Source organism: Serinus canaria, chromosome 25 (genome assembly GCF_022539315.1).
Source record: "Serinus canaria isolate serCan28SL12 chromosome 25, serCan2020, whole genome shotgun sequence".
NCBI lineage: Eukaryota > Metazoa > Chordata > Aves > Passeriformes > Fringillidae > Serinus > Serinus canaria.
The window spans coordinates 3,165,949-3,182,958 of record NC_066338.1 but is presented as its reverse complement, the minus strand read 5'-3'; the positions used below and the strand labels follow the sequence as shown (position 1 = coordinate 3,182,958).

At 57.2% G+C, this 17,010-nt stretch overlaps 1 protein-coding gene and 1 pseudogene across 1 annotated transcript; one reads left to right on the top strand and one right to left on the bottom strand.

Moving 5' to 3' along the window:
- Positions 1–6,693: 6,693 nt before the first annotated feature.
- Positions 6,694–9,218, bottom strand: LOC103824801 (serine/threonine-protein kinase pim-1-like; annotated as a pseudogene).
- Positions 9,219–13,328: 4,110 nt separating this feature from the next.
- Positions 13,329–14,279, top strand: LOC127060583 (olfactory receptor 14J1-like). Its single transcript, XM_050984254.1, has one exon. It carries the CDS (start codon positions 13,332–13,334, stop codon positions 14,277–14,279), a length of 948 nt encoding a protein of 315 aa, XP_050840211.1. The 5' UTR covers positions 13,329–13,331.
- The last annotated feature ends 2,731 nt before the right edge of the window (positions 14,280–17,010 follow it).

The following is a 17,010-nucleotide window of genomic DNA, read 5'->3' as shown; positions in this document are numbered from 1 at the left end:
ATGCCAGGAGCAACATGGCCTTGCCACCAGCCCCAACAGGTGCCCCATCCCACTCCTCCTGTCCCTGCCCGTCCCTGTGAAGGAGCCAGTGCTCCCAGTGTGACCTGGGCTTTGCTCTGCACACAGGTTTGCAGTGCAGACTCTGAAGTCCCTGCTCTGCCGAACACAGCAGGAGGATGTGGTGGTGGCAATGGAACGCAGGTGTGGCTGGGACACGCTGCTGTGTGCTGACACCCACCACTATGCCGTGGGTCTGCTGGCCAGGTGAGACCCCCTTCTCCCCACTGCCTCTGACATTTGTGCTCTGTGCCCAGGGTGCTCCACACAGTCCCCGTGGTTGTTGCCCAGAGGGTCTTGTCAATGAGGGATGGCCAAGCAGACTAGAAAAGGCTGGGAGAGGAGGGTGCCCACAAGGAGCCGCCTCCCAGATAGGCCAGGGCCCCTTGCATGATGCTGGGGAAAGACCAGACCTCTGTGAGTCAGTCCTGGCAGAGGTTTGTTCCCCTGGCTCACAGTCTTGGTTCCTTTTTCTCCTGCCAGGGAGATGTGCTGTGTCTCCATCCCCTTGTGTTCCCGGATCGCTCGCTACCTGCTCCGGCTGCTCAGCACACGGGAGCCACGCTGGGATCTGCCCGCCCTGGCATTCCTTGTGGAGGTGAGCCTGATGGCCAGCCCTGCCTTGCTCAGCTGCCTCCCAGCTCTCTGCCCTCTCGGAGCCACAGCTACCTGGGATGGTGCCCGCACCCTGTGCTGCTGCCTGGGCCCAGCCCTGTGCGGTTCTGGGCTCCTGCCGGCCGGGTCCCCTGTCACTGCCCTGTGCCTTTCAGGTCCTCGAGTTCCTGGACTTGAGTGAACGCGGTGCTAACAGAGTCCTGGAAATCTTGTCAAGGCAGCTGCAGAGCGAGTGCAGGGAGAGGCGTCGCCTGGCGCTCAGGGCCCTTCTGGAGCTCATTGAGGAGCCCTCCATGGTGAGAAGGGGGCAGCAGCTGAGGCTGAGCTGGGGAATGCAGTCGCTTGGGCTTGGCTGGGCTTTGGGTGCTGGGGCAGTTGCTCCCAGCTCTCCTGCCTCCCAGTTCAGCTGCCCGAGTGCTTCAGGACAGGCCTTTGGCCTCCAGGCCCTGCAGCAGCATGATGGCGTTTCACAAACTTGTGTTCCACACAGACGGAAAAAATGTGGAGCCTGACTGAAAGTCTTGTGGAGCTCCTGTGGGACGCAGATGGAGAGATAGTTAGCATGACAGTCATGCTCCTCAGCTTTATCATCTTGGACAATGACATGCTGATGCCCAGCCCCATCACACTGCAGCTGCTTGAAGCACTCCTGCCACTCTTTGACCATGTAAGGCTCGCTGCCCCCAGCCACGGCCACTGGGTGCTTCCACTGGGACACTGTGCCTTGTGGATTTGCAGGCCTGTTCCAAGCTGAGCCCTGTGCAGCCAATGCTAAGGTCTTTTTTCTTCCTTCAATACAGAATAATAGCCAGGTGCAGCTGCTCTCCATACTGCTCTTCAGAACCTTGGTGACTCTTCCACTGGAAAAGAAAAAAAAGGCCCTGAAGACACCCCTGCGCCAGAGCCTGCTGCCACTCTTCTTCCACTGCCATGATGGGAATCGGCTTGTGGAACAGGTGAGGACTTCTGGGCTGCTGCTGTCCCCCTGGCAGCGGGCTCAGCTGCCTCCTGCCCTGGCTCCTGCCGGGCTGCAGCCTCCTCCAGGCATTGGCACAGGGACGCGAGTCCTGCGCCCCAGGCTGTGGGGCCATCTCCGCATCTCTGCTGCTCTCCAGGCTTCTCAGGAAACGCTGCTTTGTGTGGTCAAGTTCCTGAAGAGGAGGGATCTTAAAAGACTGGTGAAGAACCAGAAGCTGTGGAAGTTCACCAAGTGCCTGGTAAAGATGGCCTGGAAGCTCCAGCCTCAGCCTGGAGAAGGCCCCTGAGCGCGGTGCTCAGAGTGCGGGGCTGGCAGCTGTGCCCCTGCCCGCTGCTGCACCCAGAGGCCGCGCGGGCTCTTCTCCAGGCTCCTGTGGGCCTGAGCCGGGCGCCGATGGAGCCCCGGCCCAGCAGAGCTGTGGGGCGGGCTGGCACCGTGGCTCCCCGGGCAGCAGCCAGCCCTCTGCCCCCTCCAGAGCCCGGTGCCAGCGGCTGCTGGCTGCACCTCAGGGCTGTGCGGGCAGGGGAGGCCGGGGCTGGGCACAGGCAGCGCCTGGCCGAGGGGCTGAGCCCGCACCAACCCTTCCCTCCTGCCGCTCTCTCCAGCTGGCAGACCACGGGAGCAGAGCGGCCGAGCACCTGCGCCAGGCCCTGTCCTACCTGCAGAGCCCACAGGAGTCCCTGCGAGTGGCGGCCATCAGGTTCATGGGTGAGCCACGAGCCCAGGCTCCCTCCCCGCCCCGCCGCAGCTCGGCCCCAGCCCCGCCTGCTGCCCCGCCTGCTGCCCCGGCAGCGCCACCCGGGCCCGGTGCCGTGGAGCCCCGCCTGGCCCCTGCGCTGCTGCTGCCCTCTCTCAGCCGTGCTCTGGGGCGGCAGCGTGCGGCAAGGGCCGGGCTGAGCCCTGCCGGGCCAGCAGGCCGTGTGGCCACAGCGCCGGCAGCGCCGCTGGCAGGGAGCTGTGCCGCTGGGGCCGTGACAGGCTCTGTGTTCCCAGGGATGGCCGGGTGGCACCTGAGGGGGAAGAAGGAAGAGCTCCAGCTCATCTGCAACGGTGAGTGAGGGCAGCGGGCTGGCAGCGGGGGCTGGCGGGGGGAGCTGCAAGCCCTGCCCCGGCTGCGGAGGGCTCTGCTCCCTGTGTGGACAAGGGGCAGCGTGGGCAGAGCACACAGAGATTTCAGAGCCACGTGGGGGTTTCAAGGCCAGCAGCTTCGGGCTGGTCCCCTTGGTCCCTGCTCCCTCCTGGCCATGGCTAGAGCCGGCTGGGACGGCCCTGGCAGGGGCCTCTCCTCGGGTTCTCTCAGATTCGGGATCTGACCATGGCTCTGTTCCTCTCTCTTTCAGCCCTTGAACACCTGACAGAGGACACCAGCAGTGCCATTTCAGACATGGCACTGCAAACACTGAATGTCCTCCAGGCACTCCAGAGTGAGAGATCTTCCGTCTTCCAGAGGCTGCAGGATCAGCTCCACAGGGCATGGAGGACACGGCCTCATCTCTTGGGGCTCGGCTGGCTGCGCTTCTGGAGATCTGCAGAGAGCTGAGCCCAGAGGCTCTGTCTCCTGGGGCCACCGGAGCCAGTGGGAATTTTTTATTTCTTTAAGATTGTTCTTTTTTTCTTTTTTTTTTCTGTAGTATAGGAATATAGAATGTGTTATAATACACAGACTCCCAGGAGCTTTCTTTTGCTTCCCAGGGTCTGCAGGGCATAGGGGAAGAGGGGGAAAAGGGTGCTTAGGCTCAGCTAGCTGTCCCGGCATGCAGTGTTGCAGGGAACGTGGCCAGAAGCCCCTTGGCCTTTGGTGGTTCTGCTGAAGCCTTTGTGCTGCCAGCAGAGCGGGTGGGCAGGGGCTGGAGCTGCAGAGATCCCTGTGAGAGCGGTGCCTGGAGATGGCCACAAGCCCTGTCCCAGGCAGGAAGTGCCATCTGTGTCCTCCTGCCGACGTGCTGCTGGCTGGATTGCTGAGGGCTCCGAGGTGCCTCTGGATGGGGCTCCTCTGGAGCTGCTGTGGGGCTGTGGCGCTGCGGCTGGGCAGCTTGGCCGGGCTGGGGGAAACCCTGAGGAGATGGGGCCATGAAGGGACAAGGGGCTGAGAAACCCTGACAGGACACAGCAGTGGGAAGGCATGAGGGGGATGTGTGAGGGAGTGGGTGGCTGTAACATTGGCTGGAAGGGGAGTGGGTTGAAGACAAAGACACCAACTCACCCCAATGTTCATGTGGCAAACAGAGAGCATTTATTCTCAAGCCCTTCCTTCTAAAGGGCCTTGGAAAAACCCAGTCTGGATAATTTCATTGCTCTGATCTCTATGCCTTGTCAGGTTCTGGCCAGTGAAATGCTGCAGCCTTGGCAGAGATGTGACTGGGCAAGGCCCCTGTCAGTCAAACCAGGGGCTGGTGCATTCACACAGCACTAGCCAGCCTGCACTGTGACACACGGCAACAGAGTGCAAGGCACAGCTCCGGGTGCTCCCCAGCAACCTCAGCTCTGGGAGCACTGTCTGCCCCAAGCTCCAGGGGCTGCAGTGGGAGCCCGGCTGGGCTCTGCCCTTGGGCCATCCTGCAGGGACAGCTGGAAACAGGGAGCATTCCCCTGCCACAAAGAGCCAAGCCAGGCCTGCAAGGCAGCTGCTCCAGCCCAGACTGCACTGTTGTGTGCTGTGCTCTGGGGCTGGGGCTCCCTGCACAGGGCACTGGACTGGTGTGCCAGAATGTTGTCTTAGATAACACAAATTCTAGCATCATCATAGCGCAAGGATTTCATATTGTCAGAGCTTCATACCTTCTTGATGTTCCTCACAGGCAGTTCCTCTACACACTGACTGTTCCAGGCCCTTGCAGTAGGAATCTGACTCCTCTCACTCCTCTTTCCTTACTCTTATATATCACTAGTTCTTGTTGGTTGCAGGTGTGGCCTGTCAAGATCAGGCCTGCCTCCAATCTTCAGCAACTGGTCCAGCTGCAACTCATTGGGGGACAAGATCACCCTCTACACCAGAGGAGACAGAGAAGCTTCAGCTTGGGCCTAACTGAGATGGGTGTGTGGGCTGGGAAGGGTGAAGAGGCTCAAGGGGATTCAGAGAGCTCATCCTGCTGGAAGGACAAGGGAAAGGGAGTGGGAGCTCAGCAGTGAGTAGAGCTGAGGGCTGGAGAATGGCTCTCAATGACACTAAAATCCCATGGGACCTCTGAGACATTGCTGCTCCTCAGCCAGTGACAGGATGAGTCCCTAAGCCTGGGGCTCAGCCCTCCTCGTGGTAAGGGGCATCCAGGAAGGCAACAGTGTGATACAGACTGCAATGGGCTGGGAACTCACTGAGGGAAAAGAGGGAGCAGTAGTAAAAGGCAGGTGAGAGAACTGTTCAGAGAAGGGCTGAGCTACAGCTTGAGCAAGCTGAGAAATGTCATTTGGGGGCATTCCAGATTGATTTCATTACAGAAGTTATTGAACAAATTTATTTTTTGGGGGGTGTCATGTTTTCCCTTGGAGGTGTACACTCTGCAAACTTGAGCTGTGCTGCCAAAATGCTCAAGCAAGTCTGTGCTGCAGGTCACACCATTTCTTCTTTGGCTGATTCCAGCCCGGTGCTGAGCTCCAGCAGAGCCCTGGCAGAGCCCAGAGCAGCCTCAGCACCCGCAGAGCCCGGCTGCAAGGAGAGAAAGCAGAAACCGCCCGTCAGCTGAAGGCTCCTGTGCCCTTGTCCCAGCTGCCCACAGTGCCCAGGCCATGCTGGCCGTGCTCAGAGCGGTGCCCAGAGCTGCCCAGCACTGCTGCATTTGGCAGCAGAGCAGGAGGGCAGGACATGTGCCCAGCCTGCAGCCAGCCAGGGCACATCCACCTACTCAGCAGCTGCCCAGAGCAGGATGCTCCTGTGCTCGCTGCCATCTCCCAGAAGCTCTGATCCCACCATGGAAGACAGACAGGGACCCACCTCACACCATCCCTGCTGGAAGAAAAGCTGGTCCCAAACGATGTCCTCAGCTGTCTCCAAGGGCACGGCCCATCCACACTGCAGCTGGTCCCAAGCACTTCCTGATCCAGACTGGACCCAACCTATATGATTTCATCTAGAAAAACAAACAACAAATTATTGAAAATAAATTACAGAAAAAAAGGGGAAACAATAAAAAAGGTAAAAAATCTTATCTCTGCCAGGGCCTTGAGGAAGGCCCAACCCCTGCATGGAAGGAAAAACCCACACACAGGTGAGGAAAGCCCATGCTTTCTCCCTTCCCCCCTGCACTGCCTCCCACAATAACGCTGATTGCAAAGCAGACAGGGGCAGTGGAACAGCCCAAGCCCTTCCTTGCCTGCACAGCAAAGCCGCCCCAGCTCCAGCAGGTTCTGGAGTCCCACCTCTGCTCCCGCCATGGGGGTTTGTTTGTGTTGGGCTGGCTGCCCCAGCCCCAGCCCAGAGCACGGTGAGTGCTGGGGGCTGTTGGCAGGGCCAGGAGCCCACTCCCATTTCGTACCCAGCCCAGCCCATTCCCCAAGCCCTGCCAAAACCAGCTGGGCAGCTGACTGAAGGATCAGCTGCATCTGCCCCAGCAAAGGGGGAACCTTTGGTTCCCGGCCAGGCTGTGCAATGCCCAAATCTGGGAGCATCCCCCTGTGTGTGGACTCATCTGCAAATTTGCTGTGGAGCCTGGCTTTGAAGAAGGTACCACAATCAAAGTCCTTCCTTTTCAGCTGGCCAGTGGCCAGGTCCAGGAAAAGGTCACCATCCTTGATGTCATCCTTGCTGTCTCCAGCAGCAGCAGTCCCACCTGGTACAGCGTCTCCAGGGGCTCCTTCTCCTTCCCTGGAATGAGATCAGGCTATCAGGGTTCTGCCCAGGGCCCCAGCTGTCAGGGAACTAGGACAAGCAAAACCAGCTTGAAAGGTGGCCACCAGTGCTGGGCAGAGCAGCTCAGCTCCAGCACAAGGGCTGTGTGTTCCCGTCTGATGAGCCCTGGGAAGTGACAGAGGCAGGACAAAAAAGTCTGGCTTCCTTTGCTTCTGATGGCCAAGCCATGTGTGGAGCTGTAACTTACCAGGGCCCGGCATCACAGTGTGCCTGTGGCTCTCTCCCTTCTTCTAGGGCAGATGAATATCCTGCATCCAAGGATGACAGAGCAGCTCTTCTAATGAGGGCCTTTCAGAGTCCAGCATGGATAAACACTGCCTGATCAGATCTTGGCACTCTGGGCAGAGAAACCACAAACCGCCGGTCAGTTGGAGAAGGCTCCTGTTGGCTTTGCCCCACTATTCCCGTGCTCAGGCCATGCTAGATGTGCTCAGAGCTGGGCCTAAGCTTTCCCATCCATTCCCTGTTTTGGAGGAGAGCAGGAGAGCAGGACATGTGCCCCCTCCTCAGCAGCTGCCAGAGCAGGATGTTCATGAGCCTGCTGCTGTCTCCCAGCACTGGTATTCCCCCCGTGCCCAGAGATGAGGATCCACCTTGAGAGAGCCCTTGTGGAAGCGAGAGCTGATGGTCCCAGCTAAAGCTCTGGCCCCTCCTGAAAGGGTGCTTCCCACAGACCATATGGTGCAGCAGGACACCCAGGGACCAGATGGTAGCTGGCCTGCCATAGTACCAGCCAATGTGGGTCCATTCCGGGGGGCTGTATGAGCGTGTTCCTGTGGAATACAGATGGAGTTCATCAGGGGGATGCTGCTGCTCCCAGAGCCTGGCCCCAGCATCCCTGAGTGTGCAGGGCCTGCTCCAGTGGCACATGGGGTATGACCCACTGCCCTCTCACCAGCACCTGGGACTTGTGTACAGACTTGGAAAAGAAGCCACTGGTACTCGAAGAGGGCAGCAGAAGAAGCCCTGGCAAGGCCCAACCATGAAAAGGAAAAACCCACTAAGTGCTAGGAAAAAACCATGCCTTCATCCTCCCTGCCTGCATTGCTCCAAAAAACATTATGAACCCCAGACAAACCAGGGGAGTCGAGCAGTCCAAGCCCTTTCTCACCTGCACACCAAACTGTCTGGGGCACAGGTTTTGGCACCCCCTCTCTGTTACTGCCACCCACCCACGGGTGTTTTTTTCAGGCTGGCTGCCCCAGCCCCAGCCTGTCATGGGCAGAGTTGTGGGCAAAGGCTGCCAGCAGGGCTCGAAGCTGGCTCCCCACCCAGCCCTGAGCAAAAGCAAATCAGCTGAAATCTCAGTGTCATGAAGGGCAGCAAAAGGGAGAAACCCCGCTGCCACACCCAGCTTGGGCTGTGAGATGTTGGGCCACGAGATGCTGGGAGCAGGAGCACACCCTGTGTGGGCTCACCTGCATAGTGAGTGTAGGCTGTGTCCTGCAGGTAGGTGCCACAGCCAAAGTCAATCAATTTGGCCTGCCCGGTGGCCAGGTCAACCAGGATGTTCTCTGGTTTGATGTCCCTGTGCAGGACCCCACAGCTGGTGCAGTGCTGCACGGCCTCCTGCACCTGACGGAGCAGCTCCCGCGCCACCTCCTCGGGCAGGAACCGCCGTGCCCGAATGAAATGCTGCAGGTCCTGACACTGCTCCGGGCGCTCCAGCACCATCAAGACGTCGTTGGGGAGCTCAAGCCACTCCAGCAGCTGGACCACACCAGGGAAGCCAGTGGACACCTTGGCCAGCAGCACGATCTCCAAGGGTGCGCTGCTGCCGTTGGGCTGAGGGAGGAGCACGATGCCGTCAGTGGGGCTGATGCCGTGCCGGGGCTCGGGAAGCCCTCAGCCAGCCCGGGATGCTCTGTGCCCTGCGCTGGCCCCACGCCCGCTCTCGCTCGAGGTGTCCTGGCCGCTTCCAGCCTGCCGGGCCTCGGCTCATCCCCGCCCGGCACGGCCCGGCTCCTCCCGCTGGCCCCGCTCACTCACCAGCTCGCCCCAGTGCCGGACGCGCTTCCAGGGCACCCTTTTGATGGCCACCTGCAAGCCAAAGTCAGCAGCGGTCTCAGCTCGCCGCCCGCCTTGCCCAGCCCCATCCTCCGCCTTCCTCCCTCCTCCTCCTCCCCCTCTTCCTCCTGCGCCTGTCGCAGGAGGCTCCGTTCGAGAGCCGTGTGGCCGCGAAGACGCTGCCGAAGACACCGCGCCCCAGCAGCGAGCCCAGCCGGTACTGCTACTTCAGGCCCTGCTGCGCCTTCCCTGCCGGCGGGACACGGCTGTCAGCGCTCGCCCCGGGGCCGGCAACGGCCCCCGAGTGTCCCTCAAGCGCCCTGGGACAGCCATCCCCAGGCGTTCGCTCCCTGCACCGGGACAGCGGCAGCTCGGGGCCGGCGGCCGCGCTGCCGAGCGGCGGAGCTCGGGCCGGGCAAGCGGCAGCGGAGGCAGCTGGAGTGGCCGCGCCACCTGTGTCCTCCACGGGCCCCGGTAGGAGCCGGGGTCAGGGCCGGGGCCGGTGTCGGATCCAGTGTCGGGGCCGGAGCCGGGCTCAGGCCAGGCGGAGCCAAAGGGAGGCGGTGCCGCCCCGGCCCCAGGCACTGATGCCCGCCCAGTAGCGCCACCGCCAGTACGACCAGAGCCGGCCGGAGGCGAGACCGCGGCGGACGCCCGGGGCCGGGGACGGGGCAGCCCCGCCCGGGGCCGGGCCGGGGGCAGGGCCCGACCGGGCATGGGGAGAGAGAGCCTGGGAGAGGAGGGGACCCCGGGGAAGGGAGACCGGGAGAGGGTGCGGGACTGTGGGAGAGGGAGAGGACGAGCGAGAGGGACTTGTCAAAGTCGCTGCTTTCGCTGCTGCTTTTTCTGCTGCCGCTACTGCAACTGAAGCGCCGGGGCCGTTTGTCTCTGTGTCCGTTTGTCCGTTGCCCACTCTCCCGCGTGCCGAGCTCCGCGCTCCCCGGGGGCAGCCCCTGAGCCTGTCCAAACACGGGAACTTTGCCGTGTTCAGCCAAGACCCAGAGTCTGGACTCCTGCACAGCGGCACAGGAATCCCCTCCGTCCCTGCTGTGCATGTCCCTGCTGAGGGTCAAACCCTATCGGAGCACATTCCCTGAATGCTGAATTTGTACCTGACCCAGGCACTGCACTTACCTCTCCATCATTGCTTTCCAAAGAAAACCAGGGGAAGGCAAACTGTATGTAGCTCATGGTATTTGACAGTGTCTAAAACTTGCCAAGTCATGCATCTTAGAAGTGAGATCCATTTGGAATTAATGGGATGGAGAAGTAGTGCAAGATGGAAAAGGGGAGCATAAAAATAAATAGAGTAAAACATCTCAGATAGTTTCTTTCTGTTTTCATTTCATTTCTTCCCAGACAAAAGCTGCCAGGACTATCTAGGTTCCCTTGCCTACTTGAGGGCCAGCCCTCATCTGCCTTTTAAGCACTGGGGCTCTGCCCTTTCCTTCCTGTGGAGAAGAACTGTCATTCTGGTCCAGGCACCCATGGCTATAGAAATACACTGCTACATATAGCTGAAATGGAATTCCACCTCCAAAAACTCCCCAAATATCCAAGGGTTGATTTCAGATAAAAGCTGCAAGGACAGGTCTGGCTTGCCTTGGCCTAAGACATCTGCCTCTGATCTGCCTTCAAAACCCTGGGGCTCTGTGGTTTCTGTTCTGTAGAAAAGAACTGAACTGTCCTTCTTGTCCAGGCGCCCATGGCCTCAGGCACATGAGCACTGTATAGGGACAGAGGAGCTCTGTGCTCAGTGGGGTGGAGACTGAGGACAGCAGAGGAGAGCCCGAGGAGGGATTGAGGGTGGTGTCAGAGATGGTGAATCCTTTTGACATAGTAGAGAACAGCTGGAAAAACAGAAAAAAATTAATGCCAAGGGCAGATGGGGAGGCCTAGATTCCACTCAAGGAGACAGGAATTTCTCTCCCAGGGCAGGGCTGTGGTGCAATACAGACCCCCAGAAGGAGTCTGGGTCAGCCCAAGGCTTTGTGTGGGCAGGCAGAGGCAGGCAGGAAGCAGAGCTGTCAGCAAAGGAAGGGGCCAGCCAGCTGGGGCAGCCGGGGATGAGCACAGCCTGCAGGGACAGAGGCGCAGGGCAGGGACACCGTAGCACAGCCTGGGCTGCACAGGGCACAGCCATGAGCAGCAGCTGCCAGGCCCTGACAGAGCCAACTTGGGCAGCACTTGGGCCATGGCTGCTGGGCCTGGGCCTGAGCCAGGAGCAGGAGACAAGTGACCCTTGCAGGCCTGGGGCCTCATGGCCTCCTTGTCCCTGCTCAGCAGCCTGGCAGGGGCCGCCCCATGCTCCTGCCCTTGGCACTGCCCATCCCCACATGCCAGTGCACATCCTGGGAAGAGCCCTGAGCAAGGAGGGAGGGACAGGATCTGCTTGGCCAGGGGCTGGGGCTCAGGCCTTAGCCCTTTGCATTCCTGAGACACATCCAGCTTTGCTCAGCACCAGAGACACCTTGGCCTTGTTTGTGCCCAGCTGTCATCACTGCCTCCAGTGTTCTGCTCTACCTGAAACCTGGGGACACTTTCTCAGTTGTGTCCCTCAGTGGGACCCATTAAAATTTGAAGAAACTTTGGAGTTTAAATTTAATTTTGAGTTCTTGAGAAGTTTTCTGAACACTCTCTCAGGGACTAGGTCTCTTGTAAACAACACCAAATCCCTGTGAGGGTCATTAAAGTCCTTGTGCTGTGTCTGTGCTGCTGAGCTTTAAGGAACAGCTCTTCCCAGGACCAGCTCCTCTCCCAGCCCAGCAGGGCTGAGGGCTCTGCCTGCAGGCACTGAGGGGACAGGAGCCAGGCAGAGACAGGCTGAAGGCAATCAGGATTGGGAAGGCATTGAGCAGAGTCTCCACTTGGGGAAACATCTTCACAGCCCTCTGCATGGTGAGTCTGTGGGTGCAGGGCAATGTCCTCTGTGGTCCTGGAGGGATCTCCTGAAGCCACAGGGCTGCCCTGGGCACCATCAGAGGGACAGGGCAGGATGGCTCCTGCTGCCAGGGACGGCTGCAGGGGGTGAAGCTGGGGCTGCAGCCAGGGCTGCCCAGGGCTGTCCTGCAGAGCAGGTCCTGCAGCCCTCAGGGCTCTTGGCCAGCCCAGGGCATGTGCAACCTGCCAGGGGCAGCTCTCAGCCTGCCTTGCACCTCCCCATGGACACTGCAGGGGAGAAGTTGGAGGTGGAAGGAGTGACCCCCATGAGGGCAGATTCCTCCTGCTGTGGAGATGGTGCTGTATGGCCAGGGCTGCTCTCAGCATTCTCCTAAAGGGAAGGGACAGGGGCTGTCAGCTTCGTCTGTGTCACTGAGACTCCTGCACTGTCACACTGGGCATCAGCAGATGTGACTCAGATCTCCCTCAGAAAGTGCTTCCTCAGCCTCCTCTCCCTACAGACAGCAGCAGCAGCACCTTGGCTTGCAGCATCTCTATTTGCCTACCCTGCTCTTCAGGCCCTGCTGCCCTGTGCCGCGCTGCTGCGTCGAGTGCACTCTGCTCCCCTGAGAGCGGGGGGGAGGCGGCCGCGGCTAGCTTGGAGCACAGCAGCAGCTAGCAGCGGGGGGCACTACCCTGATGCGTCAGGGACGTCTGGGCAGCGCCTTCGGCAGGGCAGCAATATCGAGAGGAGCGGCAAAAGCAGAGAAACTTGAGAGAAAAGAGGGTCTTAACGTGCCTGCTGCAGTCTAGAGATTTATTGTCTCATTGTCTCCAGGGGATCCAGGCGGGAAAAGGTGGGGAACTAACAGCAACAGCAGTATATGAAGGGGGTGTAACATAGGTACAAGAACCAATGGGGGAAACTGAGGAGGGGAATTGAATATAACTGACATGGACAAGAACTAATGATATAAAAGCTAGGGAGGGGCTCGGAGCACCGGCCCAATCACCCTCTGAGGAAGGGAGAAGTTTCTGGAAGGATGGGGGGGTTTCAGGAGATGAACAGGGCTCTGGAGGAGGGGAAAATGTAACAGGTGGGGTGGCTGCTAAGGGAACGGGGGTGGAGACAAGGGCTTGGCAGCTTTCTCAGAACAGGAGGGAACCACTCAGGGAGAGGGGGAAACCAGGGCTGAACCATCAACATAGGCTTAGGGACGCAAAATGGGGAGAACATTATAAGATGGGGAGAACAACACAAACGGGGAAAACAATACAAATGGAAACTGAACCCACACCACAACAGCTAGGGAGATGCCCCTGGGCAGTGCCCTGTGCTGGGAGGGGTCTGCAGGGCAGAGCTGAGCCCGCAGGGCTGGGCTGGGCTCTGGCAGTACTGTAAGGGACAAGGCTTGGCTAGAGAGAAACAGCTCCCAGCAGGCACAACTCCAGGAAGCAGAGAGCCAAACCAACACTTTGCCTCCCTCCATGTCCAGGTGCACAGGGAAAAAGCGAAGAGTTTGGAGATATTGATTTTGAACCTGGAGTCTTCAAAATAGCCACATGATTTTTAACAACAGTTTTGAAGTTTTCCATCCTGTACTAGAGGGAGGTGAAATGAGCAAAGGACACCTGTGTGGGACCAGCAGGTCTGACTGCTCTGGGGCACAGGGAGCCCTGTTTTCCCTCTGGGATCCCCAGTGTTCAGGCTGATTGCAATGCTAAGAACAGGACTTTTGCCCATTCTAAAATAGATGTTACCTAGCAGACCAAACCTAAACTCAAAATTAAAATAAAAAAATAAAAAAAAAAAAGTAAAGGAAATTTCCCCAGACAAAGAGATAAAAGTTTGAGAGATTGTGTAAGAAAATAGCATAGGATTGACTCAAAGTATTTTGTCCAAATTGTCAGTGTCTTCTTTGAACAGCTGACAATGTCCAGAGTGAAGAAATGTCCAACAACAGCTCCATCAGCCACTTCCTCCTGCTGGCATTGGCAGACACACGGCAGCTGCAGCTCCTGCACTTCTGCCTCTTGCTGGGCATCTCCCTGGCTGCCCTCCTGGGCAACGGCCTCATCATCAGCGCCGTAGCCTGCGGCCACCACCTGCACACGCCCATGTTCTTCTTCCTGCTCAACCTGGCCCTCAGCGACCTGGGCTCCATCTGCACCACTGTCCCCAAAGCCATGCACAATTCCCTCTGGGACACCAGGACCATCTCCTACTCAGGATGTGCTGCACAGGTATTTTTATTTCTCTTCTTTATGGGAGCAGAATTTTCCCTCCTGACCATCGTGTGCTACGACTGCTACGTGTCCATCTGCAAACCCCTGCACTACGGGACCCTCCTGGGCAGCAGAGCTTGTGCCCACATGGCAGCAGCTGCCTGGGCCAGTGCCTTTCTCCATGCTCTGCTGCACACGGCCAATACATTTTCCCTGCCCCTGTGCCAGGGTAATGTCCTGGCCCAGTCCTTCTGTGAAATCCCTCAGATCCTCAAGCTCTCTTGCTCACACTCACACTACCTCAGGGAAGTTGGGCTTCTTGCTGTTGGTGACTGTGTAGCTTTTGGCTGTTTTGTGTTCATTGTTTTCTCCTATGTGCAGATCTTCAGGGCTGTGCTGAGGATCCCCTCTGAGCAGGGACGGCACAAAGCCTTTTCCACCTGCCTCCCTCACCTGGCCGTGGTCTCCCTGTTCCTCAGCACTGTCATGTTTGCTCACCCGAAGCCCCCCTCCATCTCCTCCCCATCCCTGGATCTGGCCCTGTCAGTTTTATACTCGGTGGTGCCTCCAGCCCTGAACCCCCTCATCTACAGCCTGAGGAACCAGGAGCTCAAGGCTGCAGTGCGTTCATTGATAAGTGGATGGTTTCAGAAACATCAAGCTGCTTGCTAGTTTCTGGAAGTCACCTGTATTAAAAGTAATCTTTGATAGTACTTGAGTTTCATGGTTTGTTCTTTTTATTAGTTTTAGTTTTTTTATATTGTCCAAAAAGAAATGTGATTGCTTCTGCCATTTCTCATTTTGTTTCTCTCCACCTTTACTGTGGCCACAGACTGTGTCAGTGAGGAGCTGCACTCTCAGTGGCTTTAAATGAACTAAAGGATCTTCCAGCAGAGTTTTCACTGGATATCCCCCTTTTGATGCCTTCTATGGAGCTGCAGCAGCAGTGTCTGTGTGCAGAGCTGGGGGCAGGTTAGGGGTGGCAGCACAGCAGCTCTGCTCCTGCTGGCCACACCATTCCTGATCCAGGCCAGGAGCCATTGGCCTTCTTGTCCACCTGGGCACACTGCTGGCTCATGTCCAGCCTGCTGTCCATCAGTGCCCCAGGTCCCTTTCTGCCTGGCTACTGTCCAGCCACTCTGTCCCCAGCCTGTAGCCCTGCAGGGGTTGTTGTGGCCAAAGTGCAGGACCCAGCCCTTGGTCTTGTTCAACCTCACCTTGTTGGATTCGGGCCCTGGATCCAGCCTGTCCAGGTCCCTCTGCAGAGCCCTCCTACCCTCCAGCAGATCCACACTCACACCCAGCTCGGTGTCATCTGCAGATTTGCTGATGCTGGACTCAGTCCCCTCATGCAGATGATCAATGCAGGTACTGAAATCCACACTGGCTGGTGGCTCTGATCCCTCGGCCATCCTGTGGGTGCCCTGTGATGGCACTCAGGGTGATCTGTTCCATAACCTTGACGAGCACCCAGGTCAGGGGTGACAGGCCTGGAGTTCCCCAGATCCTGCTTCCAGCCCTTCTTGGGGATGGGCTCACATTGGCACCTCCAGTCCTCTGGGACCTCCCTGCTGAGCCAGGACTGATAGTCAGTGATGGAGAGCAGCTTGGGCAGCTCATCCACCAGCTCCCTCATCCCCCTGGGATGGATCCCATCTGCTAACAGAGGCACCTGTGAGCATCTGAGTGGCTCAGCAGGTCCCCAGCTGCTTCCTCCTGGATTACAGGGGGGCTGTTCTGCTCCCTGTGCCCATCTACCAGCTCAGGTGAACACTTGTCCTGAGGACAACCTGTCCTAATGTTGAAAACTGGGGCAAAGAAGAGGTTAAGCAGATCAGCTTTTCCTTGTCTTACTCTATTCCCCACTGCCTCCAATAAAGAGTAGATGTTCTACTTATCCATCCTTTTGCTATTAGTTTTTTTTTTTTTTTTAAACCATATTTTATCATTTTTCACTGAAGTGTCCAGGTTAAGCTCTAGTTGACTTTTCACCACTCTTCTTTCTGCATGATCTAACAGCATCCTTAAACATGTCCTGAGTTTCCTGCCCCTCTGTCCAAAGGTCATGTGTGGTGTTTTCTTCATCACTCGGGGTTACCAATTGTGATGATGTTTGCAGGGGTCCCAGGATGGACGGAAGAGATGAGAATGTTTGACTCCATGTTTCAGAAGGCTTGAGTTATTATTTTATGATATATATTATATTAAAAACTATACTAAAAGAATAGAAGAAAGGATTCCATCAGAAGGCTAGCTAAGAATATAAAAGGAATGAATAACAAAGGCTTGTGACTGACCGAGACAGTCTGGACAGCTGGACTGCGACTGGCCATTAATTAGAAACAACCAGAGGAGACCAATCACAGATCCACCTGTTGCATTCCACAGCAGCAGATAATGCTTACATTTTGTTCCTGAGGCCGCTCAGCTTCTCAGGAGAAAAACTCCTAAGGAAAGGATTTTTTAGAAAATATCATGGCTACAGTCATGCACCTTAATTTTTCCCCTGAGTGCCTAGAAAAAGCTCCATGCCCTGCCAGGCGAGTCATTTTATTTGCTAGCTCACTTTTGGGCACAGAGGACAGGCTGTTGCAGCTCCTTCAAGATTTCTTTCTTGAAGGGTGTCCACCATTCCTGGAATCCTTTGTTTTTAAGGGCTGTTTCCCTTTAAAAAATCAGTACCTGATTTGGTACTTGTAGCAGCTAGCTACGAGGCGACCTGGTTCTCGGGTACGGCACGGTGACCCAAATACAGAGTCACTCGGTCCATGTGCTGCGGACACCAATATGGTGGATAGCAAATGGCGTTTATTCAAAGGTTTCAGGGGTATTTATGGCTTAGGTAGTTTGTGTCACTTCCTCTGCCCTTGTCCTGGGTGCAGCCAGGTAGCCAAGGTCAGACTGAAGGTGAGGAGGGGTCTTCCTGTCTACGCGTAACAGCCCGAAATCTTCCGGCCGCAATCCCTAACTCTCCCACATTTCCCCCCCCACCATGATTAGTAAAAATCTCATAAAGTTATAAAATGTAAAGGTTACAAAATTTCATGGGTTAGTAGGATTAATGTAAAATCGTGTGTTAGTAACTTTAGCATGCTTTAAAGTAATTGTTGGCGCTCGAGAAACAAAATGTTTGCCGTTTCTAAACGCCTTTTAACAAATAACACTAGTTTGTTTAACATGCAAGGCCCGAAGATTAGGGTTAGTAAGATTATAGTGACTGGGCCTATTAGGGTAGAAATCAGCGTGGTGAGCCATGGAGACTGGTTGAACCACGACTCGAACCAGCCCTGTTGAGCTTCTCTGTCCATTTTTCTCTGGTTCAGCCGGTTTCTCAGTTCGGCCATGGAGTCTCTGACGACTCCGGTGTGGTCTGCGTAAAAGCAGCATTCCTCTTTCAAGGCAG